Genomic DNA, 17,620 nt, shown 5'->3' on the forward strand with positions numbered 1-17,620 from the left:
CAAAAATTACAATAAATTTAATGAACAGACACATAAATACGATTTATGGATAATCTATCTAATCTAATACAGGACTACTTTATCTTTTCCAAAATTTACACGAAATTTTTATGTATGTTTAGTTTTGTATATCTCTGTAGTTTTTGTGACTTTTGTATGTATATTTTCCTATTTAATGTTGGTTTTTATGCAAATTAAATAATATTATTTTTGAAAAACCTGATTTTAATTATATTCATTTATTATACATATACATATGATATGTGTATCATTTAAGTTACTTCATCCGAAAACCGAGATTTGACTGGGTTTAATTTATTTATGTTTTCTCGCTATCGAAGTTATGATAGTGATAAAGGTGAAGGTTTTATCAATTGTTTATGGATTTTTCAACGTGATTTATCATTGGTTCAGTCTTTTTTTCTTTTCATTTCTGCCCTGTCTTCGGGAAATTGATTTCTTTTACTGGCTAAAAATATAGCGATAACATTTATCTTTAATTTGCGGCATTCCCACTGAAATTCATCATTTGCCCCAAGAACACAGTGCGTTTCAAAGCTGTAAGAGAAAGATTTAGACTCCATACTGCCCAAAACTGGTTGTTCTGATATATGCAATCAATCTAGTTTATTCTATTCACAAAATAGATCAAGTTCTATTAGTAAAATTTCCAACACTTAATTCTGTAGTTTAATAGATTTCCTTCTTGTTCCAAACCTGAACACAGATCGAACTATGTATAACATAAGATAAACTCCCATATATGTATGTAGAAAGCTCCAACCTGTTGTCCTACACTTATGAAACGCACTGTGGACACGCTCCAGTTCCAGCTCCAGCTCCCAACCCAACTCCAAAGCCCCAATCGAGGGTACTCTTAGGTTAATGGATATTTCAGTTGCCTTTGGCCAATGGCGAAGCAGATGAAATGAAGTGAAATGATATTATATGAATGTATGAAACAATCAAATTGGCAATGGCTTTGGAAAGAATGAATAGTACTTTTGCTCAATACAAAGTTAACGACGGCTCTAATAGGTTTAATTATATTGGTGTTGTGCGTCTCCCCCTCGAATCGAATCGATTATTTTTGTAGCTTCGAACTTATTTGAATTGAATTTGAATATTGTACGTATAATTGTTGCCTCGACCCGACCCGATCCGACCCCGACTCGGTGCGGCCGTTGATGATTAAGCTTTAAATGTGCTGCTTAGGAATGTAAGTGTGGAAATGATATGGAATAAAGTGCATGGAAATAAAAGCCAAACAGCAGTGTTCTTGTTTCTATCCAACCATCATTCGTAGTCCCCATTCAATCACTTGCCGAATCCCATCCAATCCAACCCCTGTACAGAAGAGACAATTTGTCACCAGGCATCGATCAAACAAGAGGACATCCAGAGCGTGCGGCCGCCTGGCAACGGGCGCCATTGAAATGCCTGATGGCTGGCCATAACCGCAGCGGCAGCGGGAGGTGCCGGAGGAGCAGCCGCTAATGTCTGGAGTGCACATCCCCATATCCATATCCAAGTTCATTAGACTTTAATGGGTGCTTGGCCTGTGATGGGGCCCTGAGCGGGGACTGCGGCTCCTCTGTGCTGTGCTTTGTCGCTTTTGCACGCCACGAAATGGAAAGTTTTGGCGCCTGCGAATCATAAATCCTGTGTGGCGTCTAAAAATATCCCAACACTCGAAGGGAATCGATGCGAAAGCCGCCACCGCCGCCGCCGACAGAGATGAGCGAGCACGAGGCGGAGTCGGACGAGGATTGCGAGGTCTATTGTAAGTCGCCACTGCTGGCAGCAGCATGTCTCTATTGATGGATTATTCCGCAGTCCTGAAGCCCGTCAACGAATACAACATTGTGGACAAGATCAAGGAGGCCAACAAGGAGCTCTTTGCACCCGACGAGGCCGCCAATGGCAACGGCAAGGTGACCAAAGTGACCTTCGCCCTGAACTTGGAGGATTACGAGCCTACGGGGGAGCAGCCGAAGGACCAGAGTCCCAGTCCACCTGACGAGCTTCTAGAGCAGTTGACGCAGCTGAAGCTGAAGCCCATTGCAGAGGAGGAGGCATCGTCGTCGCCGCCGCTTCCAGCTCCAGAGGTGGCCATGAATCCAGTGGAGGCTAAGATAATTGCAGAGCCTTCAGCGGAAGAGTCCGAAGTGGAGGTGGAGGAGGAAATATGCGAGGAAATCCTAGACCTCACGGAAGTCCCACAGAAGCCCGCCCCCGAGGAAGCCATCGTTGTGGAGGAGGAAGACGACTTCTCCGGCGTGGATGAGGCGGATCTGGATGATGACACGCCCCTCAAGAACGATTCCTCCACGGTTTCTGCCCTTCAACGTCGCCAGAATACATTCGAGCACGACTACGATGATGAGGAGTCGGATCAGAAGAGTCTGACCAACCTGCTGACCGAATCTGACTGCGAGGAAGAGGAACGCACTTTGAATGAGGCGCGCCTTAAGCTGCGTCAAGCCTACAAGAATCTCTACAAGACCCTGGATCCCAAGGGCCAGGCACAGATCGATAGGCTGACCGGAGTGGAGGATGAGCATGAATCTCCTCCACCAGTGCCGCCAGCAGCAGACCATGACAATGAAGCAGAGGAAGACGACGACTTGTCCATCATTGTAGCCAGCTACATCCCGGACGACTTTGAGCTGAACGAGCAAAGCATTTACTACAAAAGGGAGGACTCAATCCCACCTAACGAAGCTAACGAGGCCACCGCCGCCTGCCCCAAGTCCAGCTCCAAGACTTTCTTCAATTCACGCCGCTTTAGCTTCCGTCGGAGGGCCAAGCCCACTCCAACACCTTCTTCGGCTTCCGCATCGACAGCATCGCCCTCGATCCGGATGAACTACAAGACCTGCTGCGAGCATCGACACTCGCTGCAGGAGAAACTGCCTCGCTACACCGGCTACATGTCCGAGTACGGGCTGAGCGCACAGCAGCTGCAGCGAAGGGAGCAGAAGCTCCGCCGAAAGCAGCGATACGTGATGGAGCAGACGCTCAGGAGCAACGAGCACGACCTGAAGAAGATGCAGGACAACGAGCGCGCCTTCACCACGTGGCTGAAGAATAAGATGCGCTATCCCATCAACAAGACCCGCAACATGTTCGATGCACATCGTCGCAGAGGTAGTGTGGCCGCCGCAGTCACTAGTCCTCACTCCCATTCCCGGCAGGAGCATCCGCATCAGCATCAGCGACAGCAGCACTCTGGTCTCCGAAGGGAGGACAGCGATGACATGCTCCATGTCTATCGCAAGCTCTTGGGCAGCTGGAACAAGTAAAGCCAGCGACAGATGGTATCTTAAATTAATTTATTACATGTATTATCGTATTATAATTATGAAATTTGTAATACAACTTTGAAGCGGTGAAAATGAATGGGGGATTAGTGCAAAAGAAGTTGGAGATGGCCGGAGGAAGGGAGTTTGGGTGGGGGTGGGGATTTTAACAGATAACAGGAAAGTTTGAAACAGACAGCAGTTGCGAGTAAACCACATTTAACGACGAGACTTCTTCGACTTGTGACCATTGTCACGGCTGTCCTCCCGCGAACGCTTCCGATCATGGTCCTTGCTCTTACTGCTGCTCTTGTGACCAGAAGATGAGGAATGATGCTTGTCCCGATTGTGGTACTTATCCTTGGACGACTTCGAAGGGCTTTAAAAATAAGATTGAGAGTAGGTTTTGTTATTATTAATATATTATTGACGCAAGCCGCAGAACTTTGTTTTATAATTTTGTAGCAAGCAACATTTGAAGATGATTTGGTTTTTTTTTGGAAAAGAAATTTCGCATTAATTTATGAAGTATTTTTAAGAAGCTATTGGAATTGTCGTATTATAAGTAGGGGTTTTTTTTTGGGTGCAGTCAAAGAAGTTGGGCATTAGAAAGCTAAAGTCATAAAAAAAAAGAGAAAACAATCAAAAATGTGGAATGTAAAAGTCTATCCCTATTTCAACCTTTTCATGTACTTCATAAATTTCTTAATATCAAAATCCAATCTACAAGCCAATCGGTGTTTAATTTTTCCATTTTGTATGGGATTTTTTTTGTGTGGAATGCGAATGTTGGTGTATGGGATGCGATGCTCTTGCGTTATGCCTGATGATGCTAGAGGTTGGTTGGTGGGTTTTCGTTAACAAACCTAGATGAGCTGCCATGTTTGGAGCTGGAGGATTTTAAATGCGAAGAGGAAGAGGAGGAATTCGACTTATGCTTTTTACTGTGCGATGACGATGATCGCTGCTCCTCGCGGTCTCGTCGACTGTGTTGGGTGTACGTGTGCGTAAATGGGGGGAGAACAATTGATAAAGATAAAACAGAGGAGAGCTGAGGTTAAGTCACATTCGTGGGGTGGACGCCATTCTGGGGCCATTCGGCTCTCTCTCATACCTGTGTTTGGAACTCATGTCGCTCTTTTTCGTATCGAATTTCGTGCCGTTGCGCTTGTCATCGGTGGGCTGGTAATCGTGATTTCGATCTTCCTCGGCTGCCTCACGCTCCAGATCGGACCAGTCCTTGCCGGATTCTTCATCGGAGCCAAGATCTTCTGCAAAACGAGAGTATGGTTTGATTTGGGGGAAGACTATCATGAGAATAGAATCAGTATATTACCATCGCTGTCATCGCTCTCATCTTCAGAGGCTTCTGAGTATTCGGAATCTTCTTCGGACTCCTCATCTGTTTCGGCATCTGTGGGATTGTAGGCTTCATCCTCTTCCGATTCGGCAGTTTCATTATCCTCTTCGCCGTCGGATTCGGGGTCCAAGAAGGACCAACCGCCCTGCTCGAAGAAGCCCTGAGGATCATCTACAATCGTCTTCATGATCTTTTGCCAGTTCAGAGATTGAACGCCCTCCGAGTAGCGAATATCGCAAGAGCTGAAAGAATCAGCACAATTGAAACACGAAGGTAAACAAAGTCAAAATGTAGACCCACTTTAGCCACTCCTTGACGTGGTCCAGCATATTCATAGGAATGGCATTGACCATGGCAACCTTCTTGTTGTACTCCTTGAACACAAATATCATGTCGAAGTTGCGCAGATGGAATTGGACACGCTCAAAGTGCACCAGCTCGACATCATCTAGGGTGATGACGAATGGCGGCCATTCTGTTAGATTAACCAGCGATCCAGAGGTGGGCTGCAGCGTGACGGTACTGCGGAAGGGCGCCCCGGGGAAACCCAATTCACGGAATGGCGTATCGAACTCCACAATAGACTTGGTCATGGTCTCCACCTTCTCGCAGAAGCTCTTAAAGGCCGTCTTCAGCTTGTGGCGCAGCTCTCGCTCCGCCTGCTCCGCGGCCAAATCGTCGCGATCGTGCATGTGCTGATGCTTGCCCAAATCCGTGGTGATCTCGCCCACCTCCGTGTAGAACTGGACATCCACGTGCTTTTTTTTGCCAAACATGATGGCATACTTGAGGTGGAAATGGAGCAGAATAATCATTTCACCGTCGCAGGGCTGGAAGAAGGCGCTCTTGATGTTGTTGTAGAGGATATCCACTTTGTCGCCGCGCACAGAGATGTAGCGGAAGCCATTCGTGTGCGCCTCCAAGCTGCCCGTCATTCGTTTCGTTACAATATTGGGACGAATGTACAGATCTTTGAGCTTGGGATTGCCCTTGTTCTGGGACAATATCAGCGTATCTTGCTTGACCAGATCCTCCTTTTCTCGCTCCTCGGCTTCGCGCGTTTTAAAGCGTTTCTGCACCTCCTTGATCAGGCGGAAAGCGTTATTCAGATTGGCCGACGGAGCAACCACCTCGCCATGCTCCTTCAAATTCGAGCTGCGGTACGTCCTGCAAGGGAATGGATGGAGATGGTTAGCCAATGTTCAATCTATGCAGGATCAACACTTACACTTCCTTAACGAATGTGGCCTCTGGCTGGGGATAGAGACCACCCTCATTGCGCCCCATTGTGGCACCCGGATGAAAGAAGTTAATACGCAAGTAGGTGTACTCGCCCTCCACGGACTGTGAGATGTTCTTGATGGTGGAAATGTGGAAAGGCACCTGGATGCCGAACACGGGCATAATGACTGTCTCGTATTTCTTGTCCACGTACAGCTTCAGTTCCTTGACCTCGGGCTCGCGTGGCATTTGGCTGATGGACTTGTAGGATACGGTGTTCTTGCGCACCTTCTCCACTTCCTTGGAATTTCCCTGCTTCGCCAGACGCTCCTTGGCGCGAGCGTTCAGCTGCTGGGCTAGCTCCCGTTGATGCTCCTTGCGCTTCTCCTCTGTGTTGATCTCATTTCGCAGCTTCGAGTCCAGGACAGCATTCCTTTTACTGCGTCCTAGGATTTCAGAGCCCTGATCCTCTTTGGAGGCCTTTTTATCATCCACATCCTCCTCTTCGCTGTCGTCCTTGATGAAAATGCCGACATTTTTTATCTTCTTTTTGGAAGGAGTCATCACACTGGCTGGCGATTGCTCGCCCACCAGCACAGTGTCTCCTATGAACAGGGCATAGGTTTTACCCTCCTTGTCGGCAGCTTCGGGATTGGTGAGATTGGAAATGCCGACATGCAGATTGAAGACCATATTCTTCTTGATCAGCGCCTGACACTTGGGTCCAATGACAATGGAGTTCTCCCGGAACTCCAGGCCCATGGCAAAGCCGAATGTCTTTGTGAGATTATCCACCATATTCGGTTTTTCCTTCTTCACGTGGGCCAGTGTCTTTTCGTAGACCTCGCACAGCTTGGCACCTGGCACGAGCAGCTTGAGAATCTCCTCCTGTACATTTACCAGAAACGTGTAGTTTTCCTGCATGGCCTCGGTGGGGTTGACAAGGAAAGTCCGTGATATATTGGAGCAATACGATTTGTAGCGGGCGCCCAGGGAGCAAACGATCACGCCAAAGTGCAATACATTCTTATCAGACGCGGCGGAGAACTTAAGGCTGTAGGATCCACCCGATTGAATTATAGGCGGATAGGCCATGTCCAGTAGCCTGGGATCCAGGCCACTGGTGTATTTCTTTTCGGTAATGGCGGCATCACACCCATCCGACAGCTTTGTGTGCTTTACTTTCTGCAAGGGAATTGGGATGATTACAAGAGTACTCTTGGCATGGCTGATTCTAGAAAAGACCTCACCCTGTCTGAATCGATAATGTCCATAATTTCATCCTTGAGATATTTGTTGAAAATGTCCATCGACACCAGTGAGGCCTTACGTATATTGTTGATTTCGGACTCATCTTTGGGGCACATCAAGTACGCGATGATCGTGCTGATGTCCACGTGCTCGAACTGTGACTCCATTAGTATCTTTTTCCACGACTCGCAGTACTCTCCCGGATAGGAATCTTTGCTGAAGACGCCCAAGCGCTTGCCCTTCTTCGAGTTCTGTATGCTCTTGATGAGCTTCTCAAAGTTTCCCTTATCCTTGTCGGTCTGCCAAGCAAAGTAAGCATGAAATCGAATTGAACTTGGAAGGGGAATCTCGATTTACTTACCCGGTCCCTCACAAGCAGCTTTATTTCAGGCACGCCCTCTTCGCTGATGTTCTGGGCCTGCTTCAGAAACTCGATCTTCTTCTTGCTTGTGAGAAAGTAGATCGCATCGGAGGCAAAAACTGAGATAGTGTCCGTCAGCTCGTAGCCAAGCAGCCAGATCTGAAGGGCCAGGGACTTGGAGTAAATCACATCTTCGTCGCAGCCGACGACGCTCATGATACAGTCCAGATTGCCCAGGGCATCGTCGTGTCCAGTGCTTGGTGCCTGGGGATGATACACACACAGACAAACATATATACTTAAGCTGATTTGCAAATCTCCACAAGGCAGCCGCGATAGTAATCTCCGCACGCCTCCTAACCTAACTCGACCCAGGGATATGAAAATCCAGATTCGCTTGTGAATTTCACAACAATATTCAACTGTTTCTTTATCTCAGCCACATGTGAAGGCTATTTATCACTGGAAAACTGACTCGGGCGCTCCTGTGGACACGAGACAACAGACCGAGACGCGCCAGAACCGCACTTACCTTCCATTCCGTGTAAAGCCGCTTTACGCGACGCACAAACGCCTCTTTATCCAGCACAAAGCTCGACATGCTGCTGCTCTAGCCACACCAACTAGTAGGTAATTCCGATCTTAGTTATATTTCAGCTAAATTCTTTTTCACACATTTGCGAATTCCGCCGGATGAAAAAATTGCGCGGCAGCGGCAAGGGTAAGAAGAAGAAACAGCGTCTGCAGTACAGTGTTGCCATTTTAGCCTATTTAAGGCTAGATCTAGCTTATTTGAAAACGGAAAAGCTTGAAAAATTATGAAAATGCTTATAGCCTTAAATCTAGCCTTTTTTAATTTCACTCTGTTTATGTTTGCCTTTTATATCCTATATATTTGTTGTACATTATCATGGTATTTTAGAATTCATTTATGGTATATTTTCGTTGAAAAGTTTCGGTCACTACTACACAGAAACTTGGCGATCGTGTGAAATGTGTAATTGTGGAAAATTGAGGTAAAGGAGCTTATTATCCAACACAGAGAAAGGTAAGCTTTAATAGCATTTGATATTAAAAATAAATAATAAACAAACCTCTTGAAGAAATCGCTTTATTTGCCATTGAAATTTTAAGTCTACCGTGGTCAAATGCTGCCATTGAACGTGTAATCAGTCAAATAAATATCGTTAAGACCATGTTTAGGAACAAAATGACTGTTCAATCCTTAAACTCAATATTAAATATAAGGTTTGTTTTAGTAATATTTAATTGTCTGATGAATACGACAATAACTTTTTTTAATTTTACAGATATGGATTGCGCCGTCATGCCATATGTTGCCACAACTACCAATTACCGGAGAAATATTTAAATTTAATACGTTCCAGCGATAAATATACCGATTCGAGTAATAGCGAGTTGGATAAAATAATAACACAATTAGAAATGTGTATATCTATGTGTTTTTTATTTTTAGCATATTTTTTGGCCTTTTTTCAATTTTTAGCTTGTTTTAGCTTGTGTTTTTGTGAAATCTAGCTTATCTGGCAACACTGCTGCAGTAGTGACCGCGGATTTATCGATAACGACCATCAGGAATATACTGAAACATACCATGTCATTTTAAAAATATACCATAAATATACTGACGAATTCAAGTTCTATTTTACTTATTCCTCGTTTTTGATATTCCGTCGAATATTACCAGCTAAATAGAACATTTAGCCGTGCCCACATAATTTTAGCCCATTGATGAATACATTTTCTAAACAATTGGTTAGTTTTTAGTTCTTGCTTTTATTGTATTTTGACTAAAACACGGTTTGAACAAAATAGTTCAAGAAAAAAAACAGTCGCAATGTTGCTAGTATTTGAAGACATGATGCGTGTATAGGTCTTTGTGCACCCTATTTCGTTAATTTTATATGTAGTTCAAACGCAATTTATTAAGACCTTTTCTCAAATTGACATGTTTTTGACTTATTCATGTGTATTATTAGTATCTTGTATATATTTATCTCGATCCTGAGCCTTGGAAGACAAACATTTTCTCAATTCTATAACATCCATTTCTCCCAGGGTATGTGTGCATGGAATTAGCAACAGAAGAAAGTTGTTGTGGCACACTAATACCAAATATGCCCAATTAACCCAAACGTGTTCCGATATTTGTTCGATATAGTGTTATCGCGCTTATCGATAGCAGCCCAAAAAACGATAGACGGGAAAAACGTTTCGTTTAAATATATTTAAGTTTATTATTGTATTCATTCAGTATTATCAACATTTGCAATTACGTACTGTGACGGCTAATATGTATTTTCGTTGAACTAATTCATTTCGTTAGCAAATTCTACGAATTTAGAGCTGTGTTAATTCTTTGTGGCCGTTGGACTGCCGGATGATTCGTCTGGTCTGGCTACCTGTAGATACTCCTGGATATCGTAGTCAAACAGCTCGAAATCATATCTTGGAATAGAACAAAGACTGTTAGCGCACTATCAAAAGGGGCATTAGATTGTCCCACTCACTTGTAATACTCGTAGAGCTCCAGCATTTCGTGCCTTGTGAGCTGGGCATAGAACTGCTGCTGGAGTTCGTGCGTCTTGCGGCCACCTTTGCCCATGTTGCGCCACACGGGCGCTATCACCCTTTTCAGGCCAGTCTTTTCGATTAGATATAATTGATCCTCTGTGAGCGACTCGAACTTCAGTATCATGTCGAAACGAATCAGACAGGGTGTGCAGAACGACGTGGCCGCCACAAAGTGCATGTCAATGAAGCTGCCCCGCTTCACCTGGTCGAGCAGCCAGTTGACAAACTCCGGAAACGAAGGATACTTGGTGTTGGGCGCTCGGGCCACCAGGGAAGGCTGTCAGGAATAATAGATGATAGATCAGGGCCATAGTTCAGGGGGTGTTCCGTCAGTCTTTGATTCCCTTCTTACCTTCTTGCGATAATTGCGCACAATGCTGCGGCCCAGCTTGTCATGGAAGGAATAGGGCAGGGCGAACACCATCTTATCGCGATAAGCGCTCAACAGCCTCTCAAAGGGATTGCGTGCAATGATAAAGGTTAGCGAGTCATTCTGCGCCTCGCGCAGCTGCAAGTGAAAAGCAAAAGTGTCATACGAGATATACATACATATATAAAAAAAAAAAATGTATGATGCAAGTTTCCGTTCCATTTCCGCACTCACCTCGTCGAGGGTCACTCGCGGATAGCGTTCTCTGGCCAGATTCAGGAGAATCTTTTTGGTTTTGCGCAAATAACTGGGTGAGTAACCGGCCAGAACATTGAAGTTGAACATCCACGATGAGGAGGCAGCCTTAAACACATTGCACCTACACAAAATTCGTGGCTTTAGTGGAGGAGTTCCTGTGAATGTGATGTGATGTGTAATTTGTATACGCACCATATAATGTGATACTTTTTGTTGACCAAAAACTCCCATGTGTTTGGGGTGTGCCACGAGTCGTGACCTGTAAATAAGATTGATGTGAAGGAGAAGTTCGTTCTCACACTCTCACTCTTCCCCTCTTTCTCTCTCCCTCTCTCTATTTATCTATCTCTCTCTGTGGCTGTGGCCCCATGACCCACCTAACACATCCAGGCCATAGGCCGAGCACTTGTCCTTCAGTCGCTCCCTCCGCTGATCCATTCGCTGCTCCACCTGAAGCATTTCCTGCGGCGTAAGCGTCTGCACGGCATACTCGGGAATGAGGGGCAGGCGTGTCTGATTGATGTCCTGTTCGGATAAACAAATTCAGAAATAATGAAACTTAATGGCAGCCATAAGATATAGTATGGTTATGGCTATGGTTATGGGGTATGCGAATCGAATGCCGAACCCAAAAGGCCTGCCAATATATATTACAGTACAACCACGAAAGAATCGACTCTGTTTGGTTTTTTTTAGAATTTTTCTCCGGTTACATCATTAGTTATACTTTTTCCCTGTTTGTGCGGTTGTGGGTGGGTGTGCTTGAGTGTTTGTGTGTGTGTCTGTGTGTGTTTGTTCTGGTTACATATTTACTTTATCAACATAGCGCCACTTGTTCTTTGTCTTGCCCGTTGCCACCACGGTCAGATCCTTGTTCTTGTTCTTGTTCAGCAGCAGCACCGGATATCGAAATGTTTGCCCCTGCGACTGCTGTTGTTGCTGCCGCTGCTGTTGCTGTTGCTGCTGATGCTGCTGTTGCTGCTGCTGCTGCTGCTGATGTGGCGGCTGCTGCTGTTGCACATTAAAGGCCTAGAAAAGCAGTGGCAGTTTGGGTTTTCTTTGTATTTAGTAATAGTGTTTCATGTGGTGGCTGTCTGTATTTTTCTAGGTTAAGAGCTTAGAGATGACATGGCGTATGCGTATTATAAAAGCGTTTCTAATGGCCAAGCACTGTCAAGGTCGCAGAGAGTCGCAGTCGCAGTCGCCCACTCGGCGGCCAGCAATCTCAATTAAAACTACCAGACAGCAGTGTCAACTTTCATCTAGAGATCGCCACATGAATCAAGTGGCACTGCGGCCATGGGACTGGGAAGCCACTGGACAAGCTGTCAGACAGTCATGGCAGCCACTTTGCATTTTACTCGCGTACGCGGGAGCAAACTCTTTAGTTACATCTACTCTACTCTGCCTGGGGGGTTGGGGTACATTTGTTCTCGGCAGAGGGGTGGGAAACATATAAATCTCTTGGTTATATATGTAGGGTCTATCTAGATTGGTGTATGAGGAACGCTTTTGGAATAATGATTTTTATGGAAAACTACTTTACATACTCGTATATTGGCAGATTAATAAGAGTTTGAGTGCTCGAAAATGGCAACTTCTATTAAATATACTTAGCACATATTCGTAGGGATAACATTAAGGCAAAAGAGTATCCCACCATCGGCTTGTCAAAAAATCCTTCAAATTCCTTCTCATCCCCATATAAAGTGGCGCTATGTGCATGACGTATACTGTGCGGAAATGGGTTGGTAATTTGCGATGGGGTTAGAATTTTAGGGGAGGCGTATCTACTGACTTATCAGCGTGTGTGTGTGTGTGTGTGCGCGCGTGGGTGTTTTGTGGAATGCTGTGCTTAATTATGCGTGTACGAATATGCCGGGCAAAACAAAAGCTTCGAATAAACTAGAGCATACATCGCGCTGCATGCCGTATGCCGTAAGCCGTATGCGTGTTCTGTAAGCTTTGCTCTTTTTTCGGGACTGCCTAAGCATTTGTCATTTGTCATTTGGGTAATGTTATGCAAATTAGCAGTGGGAAAGCGTTTATTGATTGTGGTATCCCACCAGCAGAGCGAGTATTAGTACCAGTAGCAGTCCTAGTGGCAATCCTAGTAGCAGTCCCTCCGGATCGATTTTCATGGGACAGCCAGCCAGGCAGCCAGCATTGATGATTTTTTTATGATGCCACAAGTAATTAAGTGTAATTTAAGCAAATGTTTTTTTCTTCTTCCTTTTGCCAACCATTTGGCCAAGGCCGGGCACGGGCGCCTCCAAGTCTCCGGCGACCACGCAACGCATTGCAAATGACGGCAAAGCGGATTAACCCGAACCCCCTTGGCAAAAGGGGGTAAAGGGTTGGCCAGAGGGCGTGCCCGGAGGCGGTCCGGGCCAGCTTATGTGGTTATAGGCCAAGAAAGTTGCATGCTTGTGCTCTTAATTGTTGCGCTATTAGAATACTCCCGCTTTGTTCAGCGTTTGTTCGATTTCAAGCACAAATAGGCGATAAAGCTAGCGAAATCCCCCAGCTAATTTCAAATTAATTTGCACCTAATCAGGCGGTCTAACAAATGCTCTCGGATCTAACTAGTCGTATGTATGTATAAGCTGTTCAAAGATCGCAGTCGTGCAACGAAGTGTGAAAGGCAGAACAATGCTAAAATTGCTAACAACTTTGATAAATAAACAATAACAAAATGCTTTCAATTTCAAATATTTGGTTCATTTTCATTCGCCTCTCATGTACGAATAGTATTTATAGAGACTATACCGATTGGGATAATGCTAATGCCCTTCACACAACAAATTGTTTATAGAATCGGGATGATTGTACAGAGATAGTGGACTTATCTTTCATAAATATAGTAATATTTAAAAAATTTCAGATGGTTTCTATTTCTGGTTTTCTCCGTTTCACTGACACGGACACTTGGGGCAATCGATTTGCCTGCAATTGGTTTGTAGTCAGGCGATATGAAGGGTAAAAGGCAGGCGTGCTGGGCAGGGCATGGCAGGGCAGGGCAGGCATTCTCTACAAGCTGCTATATATATATACATATATATGTCTACAATCTATAGCTAAAAGCAAGGGCACATGTTTGCTGGCCACTCAAAGGGCTACAGAACTACAATATATTCTCTACCGAATTGGATACTGGAGTGGTTCTGGCAACCCACACACTCACTCTCTGACCCACTGCGCCACTCACCTCGAATCCACGTATTTTCTGCAGCTGCTCGTTCCACACCAGGTAGACCAGAGAGAGGGGCAGTAGCAGCAGCGAGACGGCCGTAAAGATGAGCAAATATCGCCGGATGGTGCGACAATTTGCCAGGCTCTTGCTCAATTTCATTTAAACTCGAATGTAGCTGCATAGGAACTGATTTCTTTTGGATCGTTTCTTCTTTTTGTTGGTTGTTCTTTGGTTGGTTGATTGGTTTTCTTGGATATATATAGTATACACTATATATCTATTATTGATATTCATGAGACATTTCCGGGGGCTACGCGACCGCAAATTTGGCCTGCAGTTGGCGACAATATTTGTAAATGTTGCTCATGGCTGCTAAGCGAAAGCTAAATTTAGTTTTTCTGTGCTAAATGTTCTTTAAAAAAAGTATCAAAAAAAGCAACAACAAAAAGTGGGAGAGGAACAGAGCCGAAGAGTAAATAGATCATTCAGCAATGGAATCCGGCGGTGTGTGTGTCTGACAGTCTGATGACAATTCTGTTTTATGGTCGAGTGCCTTTCGGGCCAAATTGTGTCATTGCAATGGGCCTGATATTTTAGGCCAAACAATTGTACGCTTTTCTCTTGGTTTCTGTCGATGGGGGTTTGTTTTCCTCTTTCATTGTTTTTTTTTAAATGCAAGTCCGGAAACAACAAACAATACTTATTTTATTGATTTTCTACTCCATTTCCTAAACAACTCCATTCTCTTTCGTAGATGGAGGGGAAGTGACCAAAAAAGAGTGCAACCAGAGAGGGGACTCAGTTACGGGGGGGCAGGGTGTGATACTCTGGAGGGGTTTCTCGCCAAACACATTTCAATTGTCGATGTTCAGGGCCTTTTATTATTGTTTTTGTTTTTTTCTAATTTATTTATTTTAAATTCATTAAAGGCACTCACACGCACACAGTCTCACACTCTTCCACACACACTCTAACACTCAAACACACAAAAGAGACCAAAAGTTGGCAAACAAAATGCTAAATGCGGGGCGTAAGAGGCGTATACGTAACGTGTTGTCCATTGCTTTGCTTTTGCATTTGTGCCTTTTGCCTTTGCCTTTGCCTTTGCCTTTGCTCTTTCTTCACCTCTCCCGTACAACACTCTCTCTCGCTCGTTGTCTCTCCCCCGCAACAACAACCACAATGGAGGGCAACATTTTGTTAGTTTTTTTTATTATTCAATTGTTTGCCAATTGAAGAAAAGCGCGCAATCAATATCAATTTGCAAAGCGTGCCGTGATATATTCCTCCTCTCTCATTTTCTCTTATTTCTCTCACTCTTTCTCTTATGGTTTCACCAAACAAAAAATATAGGTGATGGGGGAGGGGTAGGGGGTGGTGTGATTGTAACGGGGGGAAAAGTCACCAAACACAAGCCGTCGCCCGTCATCACCGAACGACGCACATTTCACGAATGAAATCAAATGCGAAAAATACAAAATACGAAATGAGCAGAGGCCCAGGCAGGCATGCCCTCTCTGCACCCTGCACTCTACTCTCTATCAACGAGAACGTGGCAGTTTCAGTTTCATGCTGCCGCGTCTCTGCCAGCGCATGCGATTCCTTGAGCTCGGCTTTTTATGTTGTCCACCCTACCTCCCATCAGAGGGTATGATGGCTTGGAGCATAGTTTTGCGAAGCAGAAAAGGATTCGCGTGCGACCGAGTAGAGAGGATAAACTCTATCTACGTATCTATCTATCTATCTAACTATCTATCTATCTACATAAATCATTTTGAGATTTGGAGCTCCATCTGATAATAAAAAGGTTGTAAAATCGTTTTTTTTGGGGTAGTTAGGGTGTCATAAACTGACAATGTTGGTCGTTGAACTCCCAGGGTATTTGTTCTTCGGCTGGATAACTTTCCTGCATATTTGTTTATTTACGGTTGTTGTAGTTGTCTCCCCGCCAGGGTGGCGGGACAAACCCTGCCGGGGGTGGTTGGGTTGGTTGTTTGGCCATTTGATTTGTTTATCGGAGAGAGAAAAAGTCGCATTCTTAACAGCACGCAAGGAGAGTGAAATGCGCAGTGAGAGAGAGTGAAATGCAAGGGTTTCTTTCTCTTCCATTGGAGCAACAGCAGGATGGCGTGGGTGGTTTCAAAAGTTATCGGTTATTGCATACGATTAAGCTGATCTTTTCAAACTTTTAAAACTTAGAAGCGGAATAAATAAGAGAGATGAATAGCTACATTTGGCTAGAGTCGCCAGACATTTGATTCTGAGTCTTTTTTAGATCTATTTTATGTGGGCGGAAATGCTTTCTTCGTTGCGTTGCAAACATCTGTTCAATATCATTGTAATCTCTATAATACAAGGCATAACAATACGGAAATGACCTTCATCCTTAAATAGAACACGCTCAGACGATTCCATTCGATACAAAAATATTTTACTATATATTTCACACTCACTAAACAGTTAAATGTTGGTAAAAATATTGCTAGTTGAACAGGACCGCTTTGGGGTAAGTAAATGCAATTATGGAAGGCCGGCACTAACCCTCAGTACTTGATCAGGGAGTGTACTTTGCAGTCCAGCTTCTTGCGGCCGTCTAGGCCGACCAGTTCCATCACTACCAGGCTTTCTAGCACAACGCCACCCACTTTACGAACCAGCTCGGAGGCGGCTAGCAGGGAACCACCTGTGGCTAGCAGATCATCCACAATGACGACTTTTTGGCCAGGCTGGATAGCCGTACGCTGCAGCTCAAAGGTGTCCTATAAAGGGAATTGTTCTCGTATAATCAGAAAATATATATAATCATATGAGGCTACTCACGCTACCGTATTCTAGTTGATACTCAACGGAGACGACCTCGCCGGCCAGCTTTCCCTTTTTGCGTATGGGCGCACACCCCACGCCCAGTTCGGTGGCCAGCAGCAGGTTGAAGAGGAAGCCCCGCGAGTCCAGTCCCACGATGACTTCCACCTCAGGCTGGCTCTGCCTGATGTACTGCACCAGCAAATCCCTGAGGTAGACACAGGCCTTGGGATCAGTCAGGGCGCCGAATATGTCGCTGATGGGATAGACGGAAGAAGAGTACAACACATGTTAATGAAGTGATAAGACTTTAGCAGTCCATAAAGATAATAATCACACTGTCGCTGGCAAACCTTGATTGTCTGATAACCTCCAACCCACCGAAATAGTATCCCCTCTTTGGGAAAGTTGGGATATTCGCCAATCTTGGACTTCACATAGTCCAGTTTGTCTTCCGCACTGATTTGGCTCATATTTCTTGGTGTTTTAATTGTTAATAAGGAAAATTTTTAAGATTTATTTATTTGTATTGTTGTTGTAAAATTGTTAACCTACTTAATCCCCCTCTATTCAAACAGGGGAACAACTTGAAAATAGTACTGCCCGGAAAATAGTACTGTTCGTAAATGATTCTTGTAGATCTATCCTAACCTTCCTCTTCAATATAAAAAACGATTACTTTTACATGAACTCCGCTAAAAAGTCATACAATATTCGTGTGTGCATTTAAATATCCAACGGTCGACAATGGGTTAAACGATGAACAGCTGATTAGCTGCTTATCGATAAGCTAGAGATGGTAGAAAGCTGTGCGATGAATTCAAGTTGGCGGGTGATTTGAATTTTACTTGAAATCAAAATTTGAATTTACATTTTTTAGTTGAACTCGAATGAGGAGTGAATAAGT

The 17,620-nt window shown here is 44.5% G+C and overlaps 4 protein-coding genes across 7 annotated transcripts; 1 reads left to right on the forward strand and 3 right to left on the reverse strand.

Annotated features, from left to right (window-relative positions):
* The first annotated feature begins 176 nt into the window (after nucleotides 1-176).
* LOC4813722 (uncharacterized) lies at nucleotides 177-3,494 on the forward strand. Its single transcript, XM_001353528.4, has 2 exons — nucleotides 177-1,783; nucleotides 1,837-3,494. Exons 1-2 carry the CDS (start codon nucleotides 1,705-1,707, stop codon nucleotides 3,303-3,305), a joined length of 1,548 nt encoding a protein of 515 aa, XP_001353564.4. The 5' UTR covers nucleotides 177-1,704; the 3' UTR covers nucleotides 3,306-3,494.
* Nucleotides 3,317-8,238, reverse strand: dre4 (SPT16 homolog, facilitates chromatin remodeling subunit dre4). 2 transcript variants are annotated; one of them, XM_002134901.3, is made up of 9 exons: nucleotides 8,028-8,238; nucleotides 7,496-7,759; nucleotides 7,134-7,433; nucleotides 5,891-7,068; nucleotides 4,963-5,829; nucleotides 4,639-4,904; nucleotides 4,417-4,573; nucleotides 4,169-4,288; nucleotides 3,317-3,681 (listed from the first exon to the last, which is right to left on the reverse strand). In XM_002134901.3, exons 1-9 carry the CDS (start codon nucleotides 8,094-8,096, stop codon nucleotides 3,522-3,524), a joined length of 3,381 nt encoding a protein of 1,126 aa, XP_002134937.2. In that variant the 5' UTR covers nucleotides 8,097-8,238; the 3' UTR covers nucleotides 3,317-3,521. The 2 variants fall into 2 exon arrangements, with proteins under 2 accessions (XP_002134937.2, XP_015042917.2); XM_015187431.2 differs by lacking the exon at nucleotides 4,169-4,288 and having other exon boundaries at nucleotides 8,028-8,237.
* A 1,486-nt stretch (nucleotides 8,239-9,724) lies between these two features.
* LOC4813347 (carbohydrate sulfotransferase 11) lies at nucleotides 9,725-15,420 on the reverse strand. Of its 3 annotated transcripts, XM_033382381.1 has the most exons (9): nucleotides 15,317-15,420; nucleotides 13,927-14,280; nucleotides 11,532-11,747; nucleotides 11,096-11,243; nucleotides 10,911-10,977; nucleotides 10,695-10,839; nucleotides 10,443-10,598; nucleotides 10,027-10,367; nucleotides 9,725-9,964 (listed from the first exon to the last, which is right to left on the reverse strand). In XM_033382381.1, the coding sequence occupies exons 2-9, from the start codon at nucleotides 14,068-14,070 to the stop codon at nucleotides 9,868-9,870; spliced, it is 1,314 nt and encodes a 437-aa protein (XP_033238272.1). In that variant the 5' UTR covers nucleotides 14,071-14,280; nucleotides 15,317-15,420; the 3' UTR covers nucleotides 9,725-9,867. The 3 variants fall into 3 exon arrangements, with proteins under 3 accessions (XP_033238272.1, XP_015042919.1, XP_015042920.1); XM_015187433.2 differs by lacking the exon at nucleotides 11,532-11,747 and having other exon boundaries at nucleotides 15,317-15,418; XM_015187434.2 differs by lacking the exons at nucleotides 11,532-11,747; nucleotides 13,927-14,280 and having other exon boundaries at nucleotides 15,317-15,355.
* A 900-nt stretch (nucleotides 15,421-16,320) lies between these two features.
* Aprt (adenine phosphoribosyltransferase) lies at nucleotides 16,321-17,332 on the reverse strand. The gene is made up of 3 exons (XM_033382382.1): nucleotides 17,095-17,332; nucleotides 16,732-16,969; nucleotides 16,321-16,670 (listed from the first exon to the last, which is right to left on the reverse strand). Exons 1-3 carry the CDS (start codon nucleotides 17,184-17,186, stop codon nucleotides 16,455-16,457), a joined length of 546 nt encoding a protein of 181 aa, XP_033238273.1. The 5' UTR covers nucleotides 17,187-17,332; the 3' UTR covers nucleotides 16,321-16,454.
* Between the last annotated feature and the right edge of the window lie 288 nt (nucleotides 17,333-17,620).

This window comes from Drosophila pseudoobscura, chromosome X (genome assembly GCF_009870125.1).
Source record: "Drosophila pseudoobscura strain MV-25-SWS-2005 chromosome X, UCI_Dpse_MV25, whole genome shotgun sequence".
Lineage (NCBI taxonomy): Eukaryota > Metazoa > Arthropoda > Insecta > Diptera > Drosophilidae > Drosophila > Drosophila pseudoobscura.

Excerpts from the sequence above, each read along its gene's own strand:
- LOC4813722 (XM_001353528.4), top strand. The coding sequence starts at position 1,705 with ATGCGAAAGCCGCCACCGCCGCCGCCGACAGAGATGAGCGAGCACGAG. Across the intron at positions 1,784-1,836 it reads CGAGGATTGCGAGGTCTATT|TCCTGAAGCCCGTCAACGAA; the intron begins GTAAGTCGCCAC and ends ATTATTCCGCAG.
- LOC4813347 (XM_033382381.1), bottom strand. The coding sequence starts at position 14,070 with ATGAAATTGAGCAAGAGCCTGGCAAATTGTCGCACCATCCGGCGATAT. Across the intron at positions 11,748-13,926 it reads AGAAAATACGTGGATTCGAG|GCCTTTAATGTGCAACAGCA; the intron begins GTGAGTGGCGCA and ends CTGCTTTTCTAG. Across the intron at positions 10,599-10,694 it reads CGCGAGTGACCCTCGACGAG|CTGCGCGAGGCGCAGAATGA; the intron begins GTGAGTGCGGAA and ends TTTCACTTGCAG.
- Aprt (XM_033382382.1), bottom strand. The coding sequence starts at position 17,186 with ATGAGCCAAATCAGTGCGGAAGACAAACTGGACTATGTGAAGTCCAAG. Across the intron at positions 16,970-17,094 it reads AAAGAGGGGATACTATTTCG|CGACATATTCGGCGCCCTGA; the intron begins GTGGGTTGGAGG and ends CTATCCCATCAG. Across the intron at positions 16,671-16,731 it reads ATCAACTAGAATACGGTAGC|GACACCTTTGAGCTGCAGCG; the intron begins GTGAGTAGCCTC and ends TTCCCTTTATAG.
- dre4 (XM_002134901.3), bottom strand. The coding sequence starts at position 8,096 with ATGTCGAGCTTTGTGCTGGATAAAGAGGCGTTTGTGCGTCGCGTAAAG. Across the intron at positions 4,574-4,638 it reads TGAGAGCGATGACAGCGATG|AAGATCTTGGCTCCGATGAA; the intron begins GTAATATACTGA and ends CTCGTTTTGCAG. Across the intron at positions 3,682-4,168 it reads AAACATGGCAGCTCATCTAG|CCCTTCGAAGTCGTCCAAGG; the intron begins GTTTGTTAACGA and ends TTATTTTTAAAG.